Source organism: Lycorma delicatula, chromosome 9, assembly GCF_047948215.1.
Source record: "Lycorma delicatula isolate Av1 chromosome 9, ASM4794821v1, whole genome shotgun sequence".
Classification (NCBI taxonomy): domain Eukaryota; kingdom Metazoa; phylum Arthropoda; class Insecta; order Hemiptera; family Fulgoridae; genus Lycorma; species Lycorma delicatula.
In genome coordinates, this window is record NC_134463.1 from 33,369,491 (window position 1) to 33,395,915 (window position 26,425).

The 26,425-nt window shown below is 29.3% G+C and overlaps 1 protein-coding gene across 1 annotated transcript in view; it reads left to right on the top strand.

The window, feature by feature from the left end:
* The first annotated feature begins 23,977 nt into the window (after positions 1–23,977).
* Positions 23,978–26,425, top strand: part of zfh1 (Zn finger homeodomain 1) — a 70,874-nt gene continuing 68,426 nt past the window's right edge. Inside the window, exons 1-2 of the mRNA XM_075375690.1 lie at positions 23,978–23,987; positions 24,712–24,941. Coding sequence (XP_075231805.1) covers positions 23,978–23,987; positions 24,712–24,941 — 240 coding nt within the window. The remainder of the gene's footprint in view (positions 23,988–24,711; positions 24,942–26,425) is intronic.

A 26,425-nucleotide genomic window follows, 5' to 3' on the forward strand; every position in this document is an offset into this window, starting at 1 on the left:
TGAAAAATTTCTTTTTTCAGATTTCAACGGAAATAATCCATTTCGGCCATTTCTGAAAGCATTTTGACTAGTTTCGGCGTGACGTCTGTACATACGTGTATGTATGTCTCTCGCATAACTCAAAAACGATTAGTTGTAGGAAGTTGAAATTTTGGATTTAGGACTATTGCAGCATCTAGTTGTGCATCTCTCCTTTGATTGCAATTTATTAGACCAAAAGTGTCAAAAAAAGTCCAAAATCCCCAAAAAATCTGGATTTTGGACTTTTTCTTAAATGCAGCTATAAGCTCTCATTGAGAGCTTAGCGATGTATCATAAGTGGTACTTATTTTATTGGTTCCAGAGTTATAGCAAAATAAAATTTTAATTAATGAATTATTTGCATCTTACAAGAGGAAGGCACATCGGTTCAAATCCGACTTCTTTTTTTTTTTTAATTTAAATTTACTGATTTATTAACCTTGAATAATAATTCAGTTATAACATTAAAAATAAAAATATAAAAAAATTAATGATATAAAATTTTATGTAATTGGCATCCCAAGGAAGTCATGTGGTGTCCACATCCGATTTTTTTATTTACGGCGATAGAGTAAAGCAAACAAGTTTCAACATTTTCAGAAAAACGGTAAAAATTGAAGTTCGAGTTGTTATAACGTTAAAAGCTTTAACCCCGACGAATATACAAAAAGAGTTAAATTCTATTTAAAGGATTTTTCCCTGCATCTTCGATGGCAAAAAGTGGGCTGCTGCATTCAAACGTGGTCGTACATCTGTGCAAGAAAATGAACGATGGACGCCCAAAATTTCTACGAGCGACCAAATCTTCACAAAAATTCACAATGCGTAAAATCGCCGACTAAACAGTCTCGGTATACATTTTACACGATATTTTGTGTATGAAAAAGCTCGGGTAGATGTATTTACCCGCTGGTTTATAAAAAGCCGATCAAAATGCATTTGGCTGAATATGTCTCGAGTCTGTAGACTTATTTAAATGCGATGCTGCTGAGTTTCTTCGACTATTTATAACAGTAGATTAAAATGGATTTACCGTTACGACCATGAGACCAAACAGTGGATAGAAACAAGTGAAAGTGCGCCAAAAAAAAGCGAAAACTGTTCCATTTGCATGAAAGGTCATGGCTATGATTTTACTGAACTCTTGTACTGTGGTGCTCGTATATTACCTGGAAAAAGGCAGGACCATTACCCGGGAGTTCAGCGCTTCACTACTGGGATAATTCAAGGATACTGTTCAGGCTAAATATCCACATCTGGCCAAAACGAATGTGCTCTTTCATTACAATAATGCGCTTGCACACGCGCGTCTGGGTTGTTCCTCCAAAACTCCGATGATCTACGCTTCGATATATTTCCATTTATTCGCCAAATTTGGCTCCCAGCGATTAAGTTTGTCTAAACCTAAAGAAATGGCTCGCTGGACGAAGATTCTTTCAAATGAAGAGGTCAAACATGAGAAATATTTATTTTGCACAGTTTGGCAAATACTAAAGGTATTAAAATCTGAAAATTCGTTGGTTTAAATGTATTGAATTGCAAGGTGATTACGTTGAAATATAAAAATTTTACCGAAAAATCTTGTGTTTCCTTGTCGGGCCGAGAACTTTCCTAGCGGAACCACGTATAATCAATAAAATTATGTACACTATATATTATTAATATTCGTGTAGTTAAGCGGTTTCACGCGCTTAACGTGTGAGACGTGTTTCATTATCATTTATGTTAACGTTCTATTATCAAATAAAACTAAATAGCCTATGTTAGATACTTCTATCAACATGATAAACGATCATGTTTCGATATAACTAATTTTGGCATTGTTGGTTAAATATTTTGAGACATTAAGTGTCTATTCTACTAGAATAACACAATTAAATAAGTGTAGTTGATGCCGTGTAGCAACTTGGTTTTCAATTAATTCTGATGTTACATCAAACCATATATATTCTTTTTTGCTAGAGAAAATTAGTTGATACATAATGAATAAAACAATATTAATAACCATCATTCTGTATATTTACTTATTCTTTTATAATTGTTGATATCGGTAATACGTTTAAATAATGAGGAAATAATTAACGACTGTTCGTTTCAAATATTCTACCTTGGATGAGAAGTGGTTGTGGTTTAACTCACCACTATCTTTCAGAATATTTTTCATTATGATAGCGTAACCACAAAACCCATAATTTAATTCGTTAATTATAAATAAATTTATATATAGGTTAATTAAACAATTATCTTTCTCTGATCGGTAAACACTAGTGCGTAATTATATTATACACACACACAACTTCACATATAAACGCATGTGTACGTGTACTTTTTAATTAATTAATTTAATCAACCTCAATTATTATTAATTAAAAATAAATTATTAATTACTAATCATTTAAACGCATATTCAATAAATCATACAAAATTACCAATTTATATTTTATTAACCCTTTTTTTTTTTTTTAAATTGCTATTGTGAGATGATTCACGATATGTGGGTTTCAAACCCCTACCTTCTACTCTGCTGTACCTACATCATTTAATTCAAAAACACCCTATACCCTTCTTCCTGCATACCTACCTACCTGCCCGTATGGCCTATAATCAATCCACCCTCATACCGTATACACACACACATTCACACACAATCCAATCATTGCATATTTATCCTTATTCGCCCAATTAAATCTCTATTTCCACCACACAGACACACACACACACACACGTAGATGTAAAATAGTGATTGAGTACTAATCACGTTTTCCAATTGCTGTATTGTAATTCATGTCTATAACATGTGATAGATACAGGCCCTTTCGTTATACATTTCTCTGCGTAATGTTTGTTATGTTTCTCTGTGCACTTTACACGTTTAACAATCATCCATCCACGGTTGTTTCTCATTTTACTTTACGTTTGTGTTTGTATATATGTATATAATTCACTAGTTTATTTTGCAGTTGTAGTTTGAAATGTAAGCTACATCTATGTTTAATAGCTTATTGCTTCTATCATGTGTATTTGTGCATTCAATTGATGTTACGTTAATATATTTATTTAAAATTGTTAACACTAGTGTCATTATGTCATTACCAATAAATTTAAATCTTAATAAATCCCTCTTTATATTATCTATTTGATACATAAAATTAGTCATTTACTATATTGGAAAATTTAATTTTTTTCTTAAAAATAAAGGAAACTGAATTTTTTAATATTACGTTTTAATTTAATTAGATTTTACCATTTGTTAAATGTATCTATCTCATCTCTCTTTAAAATGGTTGAAAAAAAAATGATGTGGGCACTACATGATTTTAAATTGTACTCTGCGTTTTAAATTACATATACACATCTTTTAAAATGAAAAGTACATACAATTTTATTTCATTAATAACTTCTAATATTTTTACATTTTCATTTTTTATTATTGAATTATTATTCATCGTAAAACGTTTTTTTTTTTTTGTTTTTTTTTACAATCAGGGGTTAATTATTAATAAATCAATATATTTAAATTAAAAGATAAAGGTCTGATTCGAACCGATGTACGTTCCTCTTGTAAGATCCGAATATTTCATTAATTAAAATCTTATTTTCCTATAACATTGGAACCAATGAAAATAAGTAACACTTATGATATAGCGTTTAAAAGCTCTCAATGAAGGCTTATTACTGCAGTTAAGAAAAAGTCCAAAATCAATTTTTTTGGATTTCGGTTTTTTTAGATACTTTGGTCTCGATTGGAATCAAACTTGGAGGTGAACAATTAGATTTTACAACAGTCCCAAATCCAAAATTTCAATATACTACGGGTAATAGTTTTTGAGTAATGCGGAGATACGTAGGTACAGATGTCGAAACTAGTCAAAATGATTTTAGGGATGGTCAAAATGGATATTTCCGTTGAAATCTGAAAACCGAAAATTTTCGCGACCACACTTCCTTTACTTAGTACAAGGAAGTTAAAAACCCGGTCGTTTTAAAAAAAAAATTGTCGATATTTTAATATTATTAAAAATCTAAGTTGTGTATATTATAAACAAATTATACCGGTAGATTTTAATATAATGTTCATTAATCAGAGACAGTAATATAATTTTATTTGACATTTAAATTATTAAATTCCACGTATAAATATGTTTTTTTTAATGTTTAAATGCAATATATATCTATATAGATTTAAAAAAATAGACCGTACTCTTTTTTTATTGTTAAATGTAGTTTGTGTAGATGGATATACGCCTGGTACAACTACCACCATCTTTTTTTTTATAGTGATTAGAGGGTGCTGTGCCATGCTGTACAAGCTTACTACTAACTTAGTAAAGAAGGATTTAGAAGGAAGGAAGGAAGGAAGTTAAAGCTTTTCGTCGTTGGTACAGGGAACCTAGTCAACGGTTCCGATAATGGTAGCCTTGATTATTATTATTATTATTATGAAGTATGGATCGATTTTTTTTTTGTCGATAGTTTTTGGTACAGAGGGTGTCTTGAGGGTTGAAGATTTAGGGTTGGGGGGTGGTTACATTGGTAGGAGCAATGCCGGAAGGGGGGGTTGCAAGTGAAATGTAAAAATGGCACGAGGGTGAATTAACGTTAGTTCATGCACTAGTAGTAGTAACAGCGGTAGATCTAACCTACGTACTACTCACGTTATACACGCGCTCGTTCTTCATTCAGGGGTGATTGTACGAGTGGACACAGCAGGGTGTATACAATAATTCTCCCTACCTTCAATACGCCGCGCGCATACACCCTCCCCCCCTCTTGTACATTAGAAGCGTGTATTGCCCTTAGCTATAACAGTAGAACTATTATACTACGGTCGATAGAAATACTCTTTATAGTTGTACACTGTACTAGATCAAAATATATTTTCTCTCGGGGTATAGAGTGTCATGTTAGGGAAAAAACTGAGTGCCAGATGTGCGGTTAGTCCTGAATGTAATTTCATAGGTAAATCGTTTTTTTAATGTTACAGTCTGTTGATCGCTTAATTCATAAAAGATTTTAGTATGATAGGTAAGTTTTTATAAAATATAATCGAAAAAATGACGCAGTTTTGTGTGTAGATTTTTTTTGTATATTTATTTTATTTTATCGTATTAAAATGTGTTTTTTTTACGATCTAAGAATATTTATATGGTATATGTAAGTTCTACGTATGTTCAGATATCTAAATCAATATATATATTTTCTTTCTTTTTCGTTTTAACCCAAAATATAAGTGGACATGGCGATTTTTCGTACCAAAATTAACCGTTTCATATTTATTCATCTCGTAGCTTCATTCGTAAACTCTAACGCATTGTTTACTTGTAACTTTTCTTCAACCAAGGTCATCTAATTTCAATAACTTAATAGATTACCAATTATACCTCTTTTTCATCTCGCTGTTATTTAATTTTTTTTTTTTTTCATTCACTGAGGGATTCAATCAATCTCTCAGCTTTTCTAACGATCCACGTCCGTAATCCGTACGTATAGATATTTATTTCGTTTTATCAGTAATCCAATTATAATGTAATTACAGTGTAATAATATATTTTATAATTTAAACAAAAATCTTGCTTAAATTGATCGTCTACGCGTTTGTTATCCTCATGGTTGTGAAAATATTAAATATTTTACAGATATTCGTTAAAGAAAAAAATTAGCCATTTTACTCATTATATTTTTGTTGTCATGGTGATAGAAATATAACAATATTAATAATAATAACAAAGTAAAAGGACTAATTTTTATTTCTTTAATATCTTAACTCCCAAGTTGACTATTCCTCGATTTATGGATCTTCCCTGGGATAATACGAATGTATTCAGAAACTTTGAAAGCAATCGGTCGGTTGGTTCTCTCGTAACGCTATTTAAAAAAACCAACAAGCTTTCGCATTTATATATTAGATTATAAATAAAAGGAAATTGTGAAAACTGTTTCGATTTATCAAATAATATCCGTAATAAAAAAAAATCCCCACTTCCAGTTTTAATTTCCCTTCCCCTCGAAGGGTTTACTTTTCCATTTACAGTGATTCAAGGTACATCGATTTTCTTCGAAAGGGATTTTTTTTAATTTAAAAATGTATTTCCTCATATTAATACGATATTTTTTTTTATATACAAACGAGCTGTTATGATATTTGTTCTATCATCTTGAACGAGCTGTTTTTTCATTAGCTTATTAATTTCGTCAGGGTTTAGCACACTATGGAAGTTTGTTTGATGTCTGTTTATTTATTGAAAATACCAAGAATAAAAATGTGTATTATACCGTTTTCCATATCGTCGGCGTTTAGGATGGTTTATGGAAGCAAATTAATTGTATACCATGATATTAGAAAATCTACCGCCGGGACCACCGTTACTACAAAGGATTTACTACAGAGGATGAGATGAATGATTTGTAGCGTGTGTGAAAATACTATCCACGATCTAGTATTCAAATCCGTATAAAATAACTGTCTTTACTAGGACTTGAACGCTGGAACTCTCGACTTCCAAATCAGCTGATTTGGGAAGACGCGTTCACCATTAGACCAACCCGGTGGGTTAAAGAACCTATTCCTGTAAGTTGTCATTCTGCGTAATACTTCGAATTGGAAGTATAATGTAAAATAATAGTAAAAAAAAAAAAAATTTGAAATACATGTACATTGAATGATGTAAATAATACGGATTTCTTCCTTTCCCATAAAAAAAGGTTGGTGTGTGGGTTTGATATATGTTCACATTTTTATTTTAGCTTCTATTTGCGCAGAGCGGATCAATGGTGGCGCGCCAAGCGGCTACGCACAGCAAACGAACGATTCATTCGTTCGAACAATTTATACTTCTTCACAAGAACGATTTATCTAAAATTATATTTGTGTTGTACGGTCTTACATTCCCTCCTCGAAGGTGCTGCGAAGGAGTCCTTAGCCAGTCATTGTTGGTGGGACGCCGGAGCTTCCCACCCTTCCATGATGGGGCTGCCCCCCCCCCTCAACACACAACAGCGCTAAGCAGATGCCGCACCTTTATGGCGCAGGTGAAATCTTACATGCCCGTGCAACCTGCAGGAAGGACATCGAGCCTCCCGCCGGCAGTCCTTCCGCAAGTGACCGGCCTCGCCAGAAGTAAAGTAGCGGTCATTATGGTCTGGCCCAGAACAGGAATTGGCTCTATGGTCCGGCTTCCAGCAGCGGAAACAAAGGTCGCAACTGAGTTCCTCAATAACGTAATACGTTAGTAAGACTTGGTAAACAGCTACGTTAGTGCAGCATACAATAAGTATTGATTTTATGATTTTTTTTACGTATAAAACGAGTTGCTTAATGTATGAGCCGTATATTGTTTTAATTTAATGGATAGTACTAAAAATATACTACATGTGTTTATTAAAAAGGGTTAAAGTTAGGTTATCCTATAGACGTACTTCAGTTGTTTTAATTATAGTAATTTAGAACGGCTGACACAAAACTATTGTAACTGTATTCTGTGTGTGTGTGTTTATATATATTAATATAAATGTAATGAAACATGCAACATATGTGTATTAGTTTATTTAGTAAGAATGCTATTGTACTGTATTTGGAGAGGCAGACATAAGACAACAGTCAGTTCATCTGTGTGTATATGGCCACGTGGTACAGGTCAATAGGGTCAACTAATCTGAGGTGCCCGCATTTCTTCACCCTGTATATTCTGTGTAGTACAAGCTAGCTTGGCTATTGACGACCATTACACAGCCTGTATGTAACTAACTATATCAGTAGTGTTTTGTTCTAACAGCACTCATGTCTTCTGATGTATTCGTGCGACTTTTATACAGCTGGATGACAATTTTATATAAGGCCTTCATTTTACTTTAGTTTGATAATATGATAATGCGTTCCCTTGATTATTATGTTAATAGTAACAGTTTTAATTATAACTGTAACATGTCATTTAATATTACTGCATGACCTCTTTTAATTGCTATGCTAAGTTTGAATATCTGGGAGCTGAGTTTTCTCACACATTTTTTTCTTAATTAAATTTTCTTTTTATTTATTTCTTGTTTTGTTACGTCTATTATGGTAGATTTTTTTTTAATTTAGAATTTTTTGTCATTTGTCGTTTGACAGTTTTAATATTGTTATTCTTTTTTATCCTGTAAAATATATTTAACCATATTATACCTTCTACATCATTTTGCTGTTTACAAATTTTACCCTCTTAATTGCATCTGTATCAGTAAATTTTGAGTAATTTCTTTTTTTCCAAATTGCCCACTTTTTCATAGTTTTATTATATTTTGCCTTATTACTCTTAGAATCAGATCGTCAGTACGTTAATCATGTACCGCGCCTAATTTTGTACATCTTATTTATCAGTTTTCAAAAACATTTCTGGATTTTGTATAATCCATGTTTCATTTAAATTTTGCACCTCATGGATTTTGTAATGGGTACCATGATTCGACTTCCGGAAAATTTCGAAAATCTTTTCGTTTCACATCCTCCAGACCCAAAACCCACCGTCAGTTCAAAAGTTTAAATATATATATATATATAAATACACTCGATAACTGCCGTAATTTTGGGCAAATCACTTTCAAAATTTCTGTCGCTCGTTAATGGACAAAATCGGACCATGAGGATGAAAATGTGGGGGGCTTTTTCGAAAAAGCAAACTATCGCTATAACTTTATTATTAAAATATCGAATTCATTTAAAGTTCCTACTATTCTTTGGATAAGGGCCTAAAACTTATCTAAGTAAAGTTTTTTGATATCACCAACCATTAGTCCAGGGGAAGGAAAAAATGGGGTTTCGAAGACAAAAAATCATACCTCCCTTAATAGGCACAGTATCGAATCGGTTTAAAGTGGTCGTTAGTCCTCTAAACATTATCTAAAACTTTTATCTGAAACAATTTTTGATATGAGCAACCCTTACATCAAGGGACGACCAAAATGTTGCAGGAATTATAAGATGGGGCTTGTATGCTAAACATATGAAACATTTTTTCACACGAAACCATTGTATTGAGTAAATTTGAATTTTTTTCTTAACTTTAAGGTGGACATCTTTTTTATCCCCTACTTAGCTCCGGTGAAATATATATCCGACTTCTGGAGGGCCGAAAGGAATTATCATTGTATTTTTCTATAGTGTTGGTTTATTCCAGTTTAGTAATCCCTATATTTACACTCTCGTTATTCTACTTAGTTGTTAGTTATTTTACTATATGCTTTTTTATTATCTTACTTTTTAAAAATGTTATTATTTAAAAAAGAAAGATAATAAAATATATTTTACCTTTATTTAATGTAAAATTTAATTAAATTTTCTATAGGTTTGAACAAATGCCATTTTAATCCAAACTTAACGTTAAATATTATCTGTAAATTTTTATAATATTTGTTTTTTTTTTGTTATTTTAGTCCCAAAATTTTATTTTTTTTCAGATATCGACAGGATTATGATGATTCCCTTGCTAAAGTTGCCAGGATATTTAATACCGATTTATTTTTGTCAAGACTTATTTGTAATTGAGTTTTCTTACAAACTCAACCTTGGCAAAGCTATTGGTTTATTTTTTTTTATACTAAAAGTTTAATTACATATTCATTGGTCAGAGGTCTATTATTTTTGTATAATTAAGAAACACAGAATTTTTTTTGTTACGCTATATTCATTCCTGACTGAAATTACGTGAAAATTTGTTAATATCTGGAATATCTTTAAAATCATTTAGGCAGATTATAAGATATATTTCAGAGATTTTTTTTGTGCTTTTTTTCACTCATGCTTATAGTAAAATGTGGGTTAAAAATTGTTCACTATATACGCTCGAAGCTTATGGTTGAGAATATGAGAAAATTAAAATTTTGTACTGTGAAAAATGCCTGACCGGGATTTGAATCTGGGATCACCCAGAAAGGCCGAGACGCTACCACTCCGCCACGGAGATCAGAAAGTTAAATTTTGATCTAAAGTGGATCGGCAGTTAAACTTTTCTTCAGTTTTTTAATGATTAAATTTAAGTAATGAATCAGAGCAGGTCGTTTCTGTTATTACTTATCAGATGTTAAATTTTTATTATTTGTAGTAAAAGATATTAATTTAATTTTTTTGGGGGATAAATACTCAACTAGACGATTTAGTTCGTTTTTTCATACTAACAACCTTAACCTATAACACCTTACTGTAATGCACAAATAAAAATAATAATTAGAAATAATTTAGGGAAATTGAACGTTTCCCTAAATTATCTGATTAACGTTTACTCAGATTGTTTAATAAATACGCAAAAATTTTATATATTACAAAAATGGGCTGAAAACCTATTTCCAGCCCGTCTAGGCGTTATATTGGATGGTTCTAGCTGATTTCTTTTATTCTGCTCGGAATGACGCATAGATATGACATCAAGTGTCATCGGACCCCAAACTTGATTCTTCTCTGAGAAATCCTCAAAAAATTCTAATTTATTCCTTAATTTATGAATTTTTGAAGGTTACCCACAGGAAAATTAATTTAAAGGTTCGTCGATGCTTGATGCTATATCTGTGGGCCATTGCGAGCAGAATAAAAAAGATCGGCCCGTTCCGTCCACAGGAATCTCTGGATTGGAAATAGATTTTGGAAACAGAGAAAAACAAGGGGGTTGGGGTATGATGTGTTGTAAATGGAATAAGTTTTTAGCAGATTTAAAAATATATATATATATATATATATATATATATATATATATATATATATATATATAACATTATTTTGTAATAACGCTGTGGAGCAACAGGGGCCTAGAAAATACCGATTCAATTAATTTATTTGAATGGATAAAAAGTTTTGCAATTTATAAACGTCAAGACCTAAATCGCATATCTAAACAGAATCATCAATCGATTAATTCGTATGATAAGTGCAGCTTTCTTGATTCGAGGCGTTACGAAGCATATTATTAATTTTTAAACTTCATCGGCTAACATATATAGCGACTATGATGTAGACCCAAAAGGGCGGATTTGCTTTTCTTTTTTAAGAATGTCTTTCTTTTTCCTGTTTAGCCTCCGGTAACTACCATTTAGATAATACTTCAGAAGATGAATGAGGATGATAATGTATTAGTGTAAATGAAGTGTAGTCTTGTACATTCTCAGTTCGACCAATCCTGAGATGTGTGGTTAATTGAAACCCAACCACCAAAGGAACACCGGTATCCACGATCTAGCATTCAAATCCATGTAAAAATAACTGGCTTTACTAGGACTTGAACACTGGAACTCTTGGCTTCCAAATCAGCTGATTTAGGAAGACGCGTTCACCACTAGACCAACCCGGTGAGTTTTTAAGAATGTCTGTGTGAATTATAAAATATATGTACACAAGCCGCCACATATCGGCAAGCTTGATCAACCCTCACATAATGACAAATCATGATTAGTCAGCTCTTAGTAGCATAAATATTATGCTACTTACATTGGGTAGTAATCGTGGCCTTTTCAATATCGCCGTTACTTGACGCCGACTGTAATCGTATTATAAATGTTGCTATTCATACTAAAAGTGATGATTATGACATTTCAGTCCGTGAATATTTGGACTATGTTTTCGATAAAACCTTTTTTTACATCTTTGCCGAATAGTTTATTGCATACTCTTACATAAAATGTTGAACAATTATTGTTAACGATGTCTTTGCAAATATAAACAACTAAACGAAAGTATCGTATATTATCTATATATTTCTTTCTTCTAGTAAATGTACATTATTTTAAAGAACTTAATAAACATCTGCCCATGTAGTAAAAGATTAACAGTAATAATAATAATTTCAGAAACATAAAGGTTAGTACCGACATGTTGAATAAGATTCGTTACATTTGGCACATATACTTGGTTTTTTTTTTATGTTTTACAGAAGTAAATACTAAAGATACCATCAATTTAAACATTTCTTGGCTTGCATTTTTTTTTTTTCTATTTACAACATTGCATACTGCATTTAATTAGCTTGTAGAGTGAAAAGTAAACAAACGTTGCGTTCGTGTTTGTGATTTCGTCCTTTGTATCAATGCCGATTCACAGCGCGGCCTTATCTGTATACAATAAAATAATCATTACTTATATTGCAGAATTTACTTGTGAATCGGCCGCTTGAACACTCGTACGCGCAGTTCAGCCTCCGGAACCACCGTATAGTATTACTTTAGAGGAAAAATAAGGATGATATGTGTGAATGTAAATAAAGTCTAGTATTGTATAGTCTCAAACCGACCATTCCTGAGATGTGTGGTTAATTGAAACCCAACCACCAAAGAATACCGGTATCCACAATCTGATATTCAAATAGTATAAAAGTAACTGCCTTTATTAGGATTTGAACCTTAGAACTCTTGACTTCTAAATCAGCTGATTTACGATGACAAGTTAACCCGCTAGACCAGCCCGTGGGTACGCGCAGTTTGTTTACTTCAACACTATAAGCCAGCTGAATTTGTTGTAGGTTTATTTTTATTTATTTAAAAAAATCTTTTTTTATTATTTTATTAAAACATAGAAACGATTAAAAAATTTAAATATCTAGGAGAGACAATCTAAGAAAATGAATGAGTGGAAATCCATAGAGAAAGGATAGGAATCTGTAGGAAATAGGATCCATTAAATGTAAAGAGTTTATGGTCAGAGTAAGAATTATGTAAGAAAAAATAATACACGCATTATAACACTGTAATTAAAACATGTTTATATGCTTATGAATGCCTATTACTTAAATATAAATTAAAATTGTTATAGAGAAGAATTATTAGGAAAATATTGGGTTCACTAAAAAACCAATCAAGGCTGAAAAATAAGCAATGGTGATGTGTAGAAACGTAAAAAAAGTAAATAATATTATTTTTATAGAAAAGATAAAAATTTTATAATTTAAAAATAACAATGCGTCCAAAAGACATAAAATATTGTTCGATACACAGTCGAGCCAAAAGAATGAAAGAATACAGAAGAAATGAAACAGAGGAAAAAACAACACAACGAAATGAACGAAGTAAATTACTTATGTTACAGTTACATAGGATCATCATAAGAACATGAAAATGATCGATTGCATCAGTTGGTAACACTTGACCGTACTGCATTTCACATAAGTCTGAAATTGAATATAGCTTGCATCCAATTCAGACGATTGCAATTTCCAATTAAACCGTCTTTGCAATAACGATAAACAAATCACAAGGTCAATCGTTGCAAGTATGTTGATTGAATTTGGAAAATTCATGTTTTTTCATGTGCAATTATACGTTACATGCACCCGTGAAGGAAAACGATTTTTTTATATAAAGATCAAATGGAATCGCCAAAAAACATCATATATCCCAGAACATGCAATGATTTTGATTTAATTAATTGAAATACAATTAATATTGAACATTTTATTATTTCGTAATATAATTTGTCAGATATAACACAAAATTTATTTAAATTCTTACATTCAAATTTAGCAATAGCGAAGATTGCCGGGTCCGCTTGTTAGAAATAAAATTGTCAGTGATGACCTTTTGTCCTTCAAAGAATCAATGAATTTAATTCTCACGTATTTTATTAAACCCTTAAGAAAATGTAGTTTCAATCTTCTCCTCCTGGTTAAATTCCTCTCGGGCATCGAATATTAGTTAAAAATAAAATTATTAAGTATTAATATTAATTGAAAACATCTTTTTTTTTCTCATAAATATGACATAGATATATTAAGTATATGTAAATAATTTTTAAACTTAATAACTTTTCATAAATTACCAAAAAAGGATCAACAGGCAGTTTTTTTATTCTCTTACGGTATATATATATATTTTATATATATATTTTCAAATTAATCAGATTTATTTTTTATTTCAGTTTTACTTCAATGTAGTTCAGAAAAACCACCCAGTATTCTTTTACCCTGTTCCTTTTTAATTTAATCTTGACTTTATGCTCTAGTTAAACGTAGAGAGGAAATTCTAAATAAAAATTGCCCTTTAATTGGAAAAAAGAAAACTTACCGCCTTCTCGCCCAGTTTTATTTTTTTTTTTTACCAATTATCGGCCGTTGTCTTAGTAATGTCGATTTTTTTCATAAAAACGTGTTTTGACGAAGTGTAAGAAAATATATATCTATAAAACAGTTGTTATTATGATTATTATTATTATTATTATTATTATTATTATTATTATTATTATTATTATTATTATTATTATTATTATTATTATTATTATGCCAAGTATGAAAATTGATATTTGTAAATAAAAATTTTATTCATAACCAGTCAGTCTGGGCGGTGAAAAGAAATATTTTTTTAAAAATATTCTCTTACGAGGATCATTTCACAGCAGCTTATGTGTTATTATTTGATCAAGTTACAACTCTTTTTCTTTCTTTACAATATTTAATTTAACATTCAGTTTTTAAAGTAATTTTATTATCATATTAATTTACATTTTTTTCTTAATTTAAAAAATCTCATGTGGACACCACATGTCTTCCTTGTACGCCTATTAAATTACATATACACATTTTCTTAAAATGAAAAGTACATAAAATTTTATTTCATTAATAACTTCTGATATTTTTCTTTTTTTTATTGTTATAAAATTATTTATCGTAAAACGTTTTTTAATCGGAGGTTAATGATTATTAATAAATCAACATATTGAAATTAACATTTAAAGGAGATGAAATCTTTCGAACCGATGTATCTTCCTCTTCTGAGATCCAATATTTCATTAATTACATTTTATTTTATTATAACTGGAACCAATGAAAATAAGTACCACTTACGATATAACGTTGAAAAAGCCTCAATGAGGGCTTATAACTGCAGTTAAGAATAAAGTCCAAAATCCATTCTTTTTTGAATTTCGGGTTTTTTTGAACACTTTTGGTCCAGTCGATAGGAAGCAAAAGGGGAGATGCACAACTAGATGTTATAGCAGTCCTAAATTCAAAATCTTAATATCCTACGGCATAATTGTTATTAAGTTATGCAAGGTACAGACATCATGCCGAAATTAGTCAAAACGGACATCTCCGTTGAAATTTGTAAACTGAAATTTTTCGCGATCACAACTTCCTTTACTTCGTACAAGGAAGTAAAAATGAAATTTCCGAAAAGTCGTTGCTTCAAAAACCGTTAAATGGGAGATAAATAAAAATATTAGGCAGTTAATAGAACATAAAAAACATTATTAACATAATATATTTTCCTAAGTTCTCAACTTGGGGTAAAAAATATACAACAGTCGGACAAGCAAACTAATATTGTTGCTAAAGTAATATTATTAGGTGAACTTATATATGTTTTTTTAATAATTTATAATATATATTTTTAGGTTTTAAATAATTTTAAAACATCAGATATATTTATCAAAAGCGTTTAACGGATACTTTTTTTTTATAAATAATATTTTTTGAATTATTTTGCCACAGAGTAAGCGTACGTAAATAACGGTTGGACCCACTGCGTTAAGTAATAGTCGATATATTAAAATAGTTCGTTTTCCCGTCACTAGAACGCTGAACAGTTAAATACTTCTAATTTTTTAAAGAATATAATTCAATTTTAATTTCTGATTCAGAATATTGAATTAATAAATTAAACAACTTTCCTGGTTTTATTAGTGTTTATGCGTAATAATATTCAAATAATTAACACTGCCCGTATTGGACGAGTTTTTTTTAATCAAAGATTATATATTAGGAGTATTTCTGTATAATTTTTACAACAAAATTGGTATAATACTTGGATTTATTTTCACGTTTTTATTCTTTTTTCTTTCTTCTTGGAACTGGATGTAATTTGATGTAAGGGTGGCATAAATTAATTTTTTCCCAGAATTTTTTATTTTTATTTTCCTGAAATTTTTTTTATTTAAATTTTAATTAAATTTTTTGTTTCATATTTATAATTCAAAACTTTTGCGTGATATTATTTTTTGGATTGGAAGTTATTGAAGATTTCTTCTTATCTTAAACATATTGCTTTAATCATAGTTTACCCTTATTCTAAATTCTTTTTAAAATTCATGAGAAATATAATGGAATACGATAAAAAACCGGCCGTAAAATTATATTATAACAAAAGAAGATACTGTAAAAAGATGAAAGTTTTAAAATGGTGGGGGAAATTTGGCAGACAGCAGGGATGATTTTCTTGCGTTATAGGTACGCGACTGGTTAACCTGCACCGCCTACCTGTTGCGCGAATACACCTGTCCAGGTGCGCGGTACCGCCCACTAGACCTGCGCACCCCCACAAAATGGCGTCTAACACCCCCTTTTACTCCGCAACCCCTATAAAACCTGCTGCATCTAGGCAAAAGCCGCCCCCGCGGTTACCAACTTCCACTCTGTGGCTGTCCATTGCTTTTTGTCGTCATCATATCCCCCCTCGTTATATCGCTTTTTACTGTTTCCCCCCCGTTCTTTTTTTACAATTTGTTCGTTTCCTCTACTGCGTACGCTGTTTTTTTCTTTATCTGTTCTTTACTGGTTTATATTTATTTTTTATCCTTAAAAATTTTAATGCAGTATTATGTTTATTCAGCATTCTTTATACAAAAGAAATTAGTTTAACTTTGAAAATATATATAAATTTAAAACTTTTTCGCTTATAATAATTATTATTAACATAAAGAATATTACTAGAATTTTTTGTTTATTAGTTTTTAATTGCCTCGTTTTGTAATATTCGTCTAGAAATAGTCTTTTTCAATCATATTTTTTATTTAAAGTAAATAAAGGTGAATTTTCTTTTTACAGTTTATATTAAATAATAACTTAGTTTGGTTTATTCTTTAAAAAAATATTATAATATTAATATAAATATTATAAATAAGGCAAAGAATCATTGCCTTACTCATATAATCTGATTTTCAAAATTTTTTGAAATGTTTACTTACGGTTTTTTTTGTTTTTTTTTAATCGGATTTGTTTGGTAATATAAAATTCCAGAACTTTACATTAAAAAATTACTTAATTATTAATTTCTTTATGTTTCAATGGAATTGATTTCTTTTCAGTTTAATTATTTTAAAATATTTAAACGGGAAATTTTAATTAATTCACTCTTAGCTGGTTTTTAAAACCATAAAATTTGTGAACATTTAAATTCAGGTTGTCTATTAATGTATTAATGAAACAGCCAATTTAATGTCGTTTAGTTTTTATTTTTCTTTTATATTAGGGGTCTTGAAAAATATGATAAAGATTCAAAATTTTTGTATAAACAAACGTAGAATTCGTTGTTAATTGGAATACAAATTGTGTTGAATTTCAGTTTTCAAATTTCAACGGAAATATTCATTTTGAACATCCCTGAATCCATTTTGACTAGTCTCTGCGTGACGTTAGTAAGTACGTATGTATCTCGCATAACTCAAAAACGATTAGCCGTAGTATGTTGAAATTTTGGATTTAGGACTGTTGTAACATCTAGTTGTGCACCTTCCCTTTTTATTGCAATCGACCGGACCAAAAAAGCCTAAAATCCAAAAAAAAATGGATTTTGGACTTTTTCTTCACTGCAGTAATAAAACCCTCATTGGGAGCTTTTCAACGATAAGTGGTACTTATTTTCATTGGTTCCAGAGTTATGCCAAATAAAATTTTAATTAATAAAATATTTGGATCTTACGGGGGTCGTCGCACGTCGGTTCGAAACCGACTTCATCTCCTTTTTTTAACTTTTTTTTTTTTAATTTAAATATATTGATTTATTAATAATTAATTATTATCCTCTAACTTTATTTTTAATGAGTTACTAAAATATCGCAATTTTTTTTTTGTTGCGATATTTTAGTAACTCATTAAAAATAAAATATGAAAAAATATCAAGTTATTAATGAAATAAAATTTAATGTACTTTTCAGTTAAAAAAAAATATGTATATGTAATTTAATAGGCGTACAAGGAAGTCATGTAATGTCCAGTTGGGTTTTTTATTTTTTTTTATTTAATTTAGGCGTATGCAATAATATGTAATAAAGAAAGAAAAAAGACAAGAAGAAAATGAGTAAAATGAAATACATTTTACGTATTCTTCTCCCGTGAAACATACATATTTTTATTTAGTATGAAAAAATCAAAGAATTGATAAAAAAAAAATTGAATATTTTTATGTCTAAACAATTATTTATTATTCCGAAATTTTATTGTTATTCAGTTGGTAAATATTGTAATCTACTCCGTAAAAAATATTTATTTGTTTAGGTATATTTTTATTTAGATTAGGTAAACTTAGTTATTTTACAATAGAATTAGGTGATAAAAATATTATTGATTTATTTTCAACAACAGTCTGTTAAAACGTAAAATTTTAGTACATACAAACACATATAGATAAAAATATATATAATACAATGTTATTTTTTACGTAATAAGGTAAAATACGCAGTAGTTCTGTATGTATATGCGTTGCTTATGTATTTTATTAGCTAAAAGTTTGATGTGTACTCTTGCGTAGAAGAATAAAATTATACACCGTAATATACTGCAGTTTAATCTTTAAAAAGTAATTTTAGTTTTAATACTTCAAATAATTTTTTTCCTGTTTTTTAATATATAATTACTGTTAATTATTTATTGGTAGACAGAAGCGTGTATTTATTAGATTTGTTTTTAGTAAGAAATAAGCTATAACTTGTCAAAGTTTATAAAAAAGTTAAGTTGTTTTACACGATGGGAATAAGATTGATCGTTGGGCAGATTACTACTACTGGCTTCTTGTTACTTACAAAGTCCTGTCGCGATATATTATACTATTTCTAATTCCAACATTACTAAAAACATCGCCAGGTGGAGTTACTGTACATCTATGTTGCGATTTACGCTTTTTAAACATTATGAGTAAAATTTTAGGGAGTAGAATAAGGTAAAAATTTAAGAAATTTTACTTACAATTTTATCAAAATAGCGTATATTTTTTTAATTTCATAATTTTGTTTCTGTTAAAAGAATTAGTGTCTTACCTGCTCGTTTAAAACGCCTACGTGCAATGTGTATACTACTGCATCATTTATAACGGCATGTCCGGATTTACTTAATTATTAGTTCGTTTTATTTAAAATTTTAGAGCAGTTTTTTTTTTGTTACCAACTTTTTGAAGAAAAGTACGGTATTTCTTTCGGTCGCACGGTGTAATTTGGTGGGAGAGGGTGAATTTGAATTTTCTTTATGTTTTGAGGTACAAGGAGTACGAAAATTCTATTCACTTAAAATGAAATTCATATATATAAATATATAAAATTTGAGGCGAAAAGTACGGTATTTCTTTCGGTCGCACGGTGTAATTTGGTGGGAGGGGGTGAATTTGAATTTTCTTTATGTTTTGAGGTACAAGGAGTACGAAACTTCTATTCACTTAAAATGAAATTCATATATATAAATATAAATATATATTTATTTATATTTATTTTATATTTATATTTATTTATTGAGGATCGAACAAGACTAGAAAACTAGATGTCATTGAAATTTAAATATACTGTAGTAGTGTATATGAAGTTGTGCATGTAAACGTTTGATGAAGATTAGTTTGGTTAACCTCAATTTGAGGTTTTTTTGACTTCTTATTGGTTTATTTTTCGTACGCGCTTAAGCATTGAGTCTTACACTTACTCTTACTTGAGTTTCATACTTGTGTGTTTAGGGTTTACTCTCTATTTTTAATTATTACACCGAACTACGCTTATAATTATTTAATTTTTTTATAATTTAAGTTTGTTTTAAATAGAAAATATATATTATAATATTAAATAATAAAAGAAAATATACCTCTTTTAATTTTCTCATTTAATTTATGTTATGTATATTTCTTGCGCAAACAATTATACAAAATAAAATAACGAAAAGTATGTGATCTTACGGAGAACTACGCAAGAATTGTTTTAATTTTATTGCAATTAAAATTGATTCTAATTTTTAAATATTAAAAAACTATTTTTTTTTTATCCCCGCCAATAAAGCTTCTATGGAAAACCTGTTGAATATTAATACCAATGGATAAAAATATGATTAATTTGTTTAATTAATTAATTATGGTTGATACCATGCCATGCCAGAGCTTTCTTTATGTTTTATTTTACAGAAGAGAGCAACGGCTTTTGAAACATTTATAAAATGAGCACAAAATCATTCAGTGATATCTGTTATGTGTTATAATTAAATGGTTTTAGGCTAGCCTACTTGATGCGAGATAGTGGCATAATTTCAATGAATAATAAGCATCTCATAACCTGTTTACTAAGGATGTTAATAAGTAGTTTATACCGGTATATTGGAGCACTGAAATGAAGCTGACATTCAGTTACTCGTACGTATGATATCATTCTATTTAACATAGCGATTTGACTGTATAGTGAACATAATTACTTTCAGAAAGAGCAATTCTTCACGCCTTTTATACTTAATTGATTTACAGGTGTAATACGTATAAATCAAATTACGAGATTGATAATAAAAAGCAAAAAATTAATGTTAAAACATTGTTGAAAATAAACTTCACCCTACGCATAAATCTCTTTTTGTAATCAGTTCCGTATTTAAAAATAAATTTTAAGTAATTACATTTGATCCATCTCTAAGAAATCATGTTTATCTTCAGTGAAGGTATTTAAATAACTTCGAAAGATTGCGTGGGAATCGATAACTTTATTTAATTTAATTTAAAATAATAGTAATAATACTATAAGTAATTTTCACTAAATATTCTCTCTCGCGCGCGCGCGCGTGTGTGTAGATGTTTGGATGTATGGGGAAGAGCCTCCTTAAATGTAAATAATTAATTATTAACAATAAATAAAGTCTGTTTATTAAAAATTAACGAATAAACATGTCGAAAAATAATACTTAAAAAATCAATAACTTTTTCCTTTATTTTTTATTATGATTTTTACATTTTTGTGAATTTAAAACACATTAACGTTTATTTTGTTTTTTATTTCTTTCACATTATAGATTAAAAGCTACAAGTTGTTTTGAAATTTATAGCTTAAGTGCTAGCTAATCATATTATAGTTGTTAAGTTTTTTCTTTTTATTCTGCTTAAAGGGCAGGTTAAATTTAATGATAGTAGAACGGGGTACGGTTTGAAGTAAATTCAGTGGTAAAACTACAAAAAAGATTTTTTTTGAGAGAATAAAATAAGTAAAAAAAAAATACATGCTATGAGAACGCCGGCAAAAGTGTATTATAAACATCGATATATTTTCCCTATACATAATAGTAGTAGTTATAATAATAAAGGGAAAAGGGGGAAAAACGATTGGAATTTTTCGGTAAAAAGATTGTAAATCATTTGAAAAGTGAGTTTACAATGAAAAGAACCACCTGTTATGGGGTTGAAACTTTGGCTGATAAATAAATATTTCCAGTTATTGACGTCTTGTGTGGCCAATGCCCGCGTCCCCGCTACACTAGAAGCTGCTGCAGTAGCGCTGCCTTCCGGATGAAACCTCTACTATGCATCCTTCCTTTTTTTTTTATCGTATCACGCCCGTATGCCTTACATTTGACTTTATCCATGGTTATTTTGGTGTGTTTGTGTGTATATATGTATATATAGATATATATATTCTAATCTGTATTATTGTAAATAAAAATACGTTAATTGTATACATATTTTTTAATTGTTGTAACATTTAAAAATACAAATCAGTTAGATTTGTATTATTTTTCACGTTTATTTTTATTAATATAAAATTTGGTTCATCACAAGAGTTTTTCCATTAAGAAATTTAATCTTGTTATTTATTTTTTAACTTATTAATGAAAATTTTTATTTTTGCTATAAAGGAAATAGTTTTACTAATTCCCTGTATTAGCTTACAGAGAAACGAAAAAAACGGTTTTTACCGTTTTTGCTCTTTTTTTACTTATAGGCTCTAAAATTTGTGATATTTATTTTTAACATTTCGAATCTTAAGAATAAATAAATTAAAATATAAATATATCATTCAAAAGTTGTAATTTTTAGAATAATAAATGTATAGATTTATTTAGTGTTTTAATTCTGTATAATTTAACAAAAAAAAATATTCAATATTGTAAAATAACAGTTTCCACTAGTTAATATTTTAGTTAAAATAAAAGTTAAATTCATTATACAAACCCTCTAGATAAAGTTTTTTCGTATTGTCATCGACTCGCCGTATTAGATTTGTGATCATATTTTACATTCTTATCTAATTTGTTGTAGTTTATTGCCTAGTATTAACATTTCGTTCCAAATTGGCGATCAGTAAATTCATAAATTGGTAAGATGATTAGTAAAATCCATATAATTTTATTTGAAGATTTAAATAAAGATGGAACAGGAATATTATTTCTTAGCAGTTAATAACAAATTTTAAAAATTATCCGTAATATAATATTGGATATTCTATCATATTTTTATTTAATATGCTGTTATAAAAAATTGTTATTGAACCGTGACGTAGAGTACAGATTTGAAAAGTTGAAAATGAAAACTATTAGGTTATTGTAATAAATATATTTTACAAGTTCACAAATTTGAAAATTTGGTGTTACCAAATTTTATTTTGGTAACACCAGGCTTTAAGCAAAATTATATTCCGGCTATTAAACTGATCAACCATTAACCGAATTTATGATAATGTAATTAATTGAACCGTCACGAATATAATGCATTGATAAAACAATATTTCAAATCAAATTAAAATGCAACTATCTTTAATTGGAATTGAAAAGCTGGAAATCCCTACTATTAATAATAAAAATTAAGAGTTAGAGCTAAGTATATATATATATATATATATGTGTGTGTGTGTGTGTGTGTGTGTGTGTGTGTGTGTGTGTGTGTGTGTGTGTGTGTGTGTGTGTGTTAGAGGTGAGGAATACATTTTAAGAAAAAATTTCAAAAAACTTTGAATTTTAGAATCGGATCTATAAAATTTATTTTAAAAAATTGTAAACATTTCATATTAGCTCTATGTATGAAGTATAAACTTCCAACAAATTGTTGGTAAATATTTAAACTGAAGGGATAAAGGAGAAAACAAAAAAACATATTTCAATCATAAGAAGTGGGAAGTTGATTTTTTGAAGAAAAAAATTGTTGGATTATTTATATATGCTTTGTATATAAACAATTTAATTTATAAAGTTTTCTGTAAAATGCCTCTGAAGAAAATCGAAATTAATTTTTTTCACAAGATTCCTCCCTAGTTTAAAGAAATTTCGAAAAAAAATAAAATGATCAATGCCTTATTTATATAAATATCTGAATCAAATTTGAAGAAAATCGGTGTAGCCAGTCCTAAGATATAAAGTAGTATGATAAACATACATACATACTTTTAGTTTCAGTAAAACATTTGAGTTGTGCTAAAGAACGCTGAACGTTGTTTTAAAGAACGCTGTACATCAGTTAGGGATGATTCCAGTTGATGTTTATGTATCATTTCCATCCTAATCATGCTTCAACTACAAAAAAAAAATTAATTAGTTAAGTAGGTTTACATAGAAAAACATTAGGAAAAACCAGTTATCAATGGTGGAAAGACATAATAATAATAATAATAAAACAAAATAAAAAAAACACTTACTAATTTTTAGAATAAATTACGGTATTATTTTCGGTCGCATGGTGGGAATGGGGGAAGAAAATGAATTTTGAATTTTCTTTACGTTTTTAGGTATGAGGAGTACAAAAATACCAAGAGTACGAAAATTATATATATATAAATTATTTCCTCGGTTATTTTGGTATAAAAATGGCATTATTCACGTCGATTTTCTACCCCATGGAGTCAATATTAAAGAGTACTGCAAAGTTTTTCAGAATGTGCACAATGCTTTTAAGAAAAAACGGCCTGGTGCGTTCATTAAAAGCGTTCTGTTTCTGCAGGAGACTGCACGACTTTCTTTCTTTTACCTGTTTAGCCTCCGGTAATTACCGTTCGGATAAATAGAATATTTCAGAGGATGATATGCATGAAGGTAAATGAGGTGAAGTCTTGTACAGTCTCAGTTCGATAATTCCTGAGATGTGTGGTTAATTGAAACCCAACCACCAAAAAACACCGGTATCCACTATCTAGTATTCAAATCCGAGGAGAGTGCGCGACTGCATACAGCCCGCCGTACGACATGAACGTCACAAGATCTTGGCTGGGAGGTATTACCACACCCTCCCTCCCATGTACAGTCCGGACCTCGCCCACAGTGATTTTATCCTGGTCGGGCCCTTAAAATTGTTTCTGGTAGGTCAGAATTTTAACAGCAAAGATGAGGTGAAGCAGTCTAGTTTGGTTTCGAATTAACGACAAATCTTTCTACATTCAGGAAATCGGACACTAGTGAAACGCTGGTATAATTGTAACAAGGTATTATTAAATCGAGAAATAAAAGCATTTTTAACTATCCCTATATTTGTGTTCTATATTTATTAAATATTAATATTACCGGATTGACATGAACGCCCGTCGTATGTATATCACCATACGTATGGTTTTTTTTGGTCTAGATAAACTAGTTGGACCTTAAAATTTGCTCAAAAAAACCCGATACAACATGTTTTACATAATTGCAATACTTTCCCCATCTACATAGTTATTCTAGCTATATTCACGGGGGAAATAGGATTTAATATTATATTATAATTATTTAAAATATCATAACTAAATGTACTCATACATTTTTGTATTTTTTCTGTTTGTTACAGTGCCTTTAGCTGGTGTGGGGGGTGGTGGTGGGGCAAAAGAGGATAGTGAAAATTATTTTATAAAGTGTCCTCAATGTGGGGGTGGTTATCCTGGTTTTCAAGCGCTTAAGGAACACGTCGAATCAAGCCACGGTGCTGGGCCTCTCGCTTGCCTGCAGTGCGCTACCACATTCCCCACCCGTGATTTACTTGAAAAACATGAATTGCTACATTCACCTAACGCCCAAGTTGTAAGTATTTAAACTATTTTATTTTAGTTATTAATTCTACTTTTAGGTTATTTAATATATTTATAAATATATATTTGTAGCTTGAGTATTATTAAGGAAAGATTAAATTTTATCGTATTTTCTTTTTTCCTCCTAATAATTGAAATTTGTTACTCGTATTATAAACGTTATACATTTTACGCCTAGGATTTACAATTTAGCAGTCGTTATGGGACTTAAAGAATTATAAGTTTTATGTAAATTATGTGGGTTTAAATAGGTTAGTAAGATCAAAAAAAATTACGATGAAATTGTAAACCGTACGGTAAGAGTCTCGCAGATATCATTATTTCTTCCGCTCAAAAAACAAAAATTTCTGTAATATAAATAAAACTGTTTTTATTCAAATTATACTGATCTCAAAAAAGGTAAGACACTACATTTCTATTATCAAAATCTGTTATTAATTTAGAATTAATACACGTAATTATAAATACATAATAACGTGCTTGTATAAAAAACGTTTAAGCGTTCCATATAATTAGAAAAAGTTTGTTATAAAATTCGTACCGGCCCGATTTCATTTATTAAACAACCAATAATCATAAGAATTGTATTTCTGTAAATGTGATGTGTATTACATACAAAATTAAATAGGGCCTGTAAGAGTTTTGTAACAAATTTTTCTATTATTTGCTTATTATATCGAACTCTTAAACATTGTTTATTTTCTATTATTGTATATCTATTGTCTATTACGTATATTTAACATTATACACATATTTTTTTAAACACAATTCTAAATTAATAACAGATTTTGATAATAACTTTTTTGATATCAGTATCATTTTGTTAAAAACAGTTTTATTTATATTACAGAAATTTTTTTTAAGGAGAAGAAATGATATCTGCAAGTACCCTTACGGTTAATTACATTGTAATTTTTTTTCCAATGTCACAGCGTTTTTTAAACATAAATTTTTTTTTTAATTACTGATTGTTATCTTATGGATTTATTATTAAATTTTATTGCGTTTCTAGACCAAGCAAATATACTTTTTTTTAATTTCTCAGCCAATTTTTTTTTTTTTTTTTTTTTTTGATAGTCATATCATTAACAACATACCATGTTTTTCGTTTTTTTTAATAAAGCTAGTATATTGACCACGAATCGAATATCCATGATTTAATATTGTACTTACTACTTTGTAAGTGTCACCCTCGATTTTTATCGTATCCGTGGACACACTTTTTATATTATTATTAAATTAACTTTTTTCTATTTCTCCATCGATTAGTTCTAATTGTTGAATAAACATTTTACCAATCGAATTTATTTTTGTTTTATGTTACAAATCTTTGTTGCCACATTTGCAACACTTTCTTACTGCTCATGTTTTCTGTGCTTTATTAGAAGCTATAATCTTTTGTAAACTAATACTTCAATTATTTTTTTTAATGAAGTGATGGGAATTGAAAAAATTTGTTTCATCTTCAGTACTTTC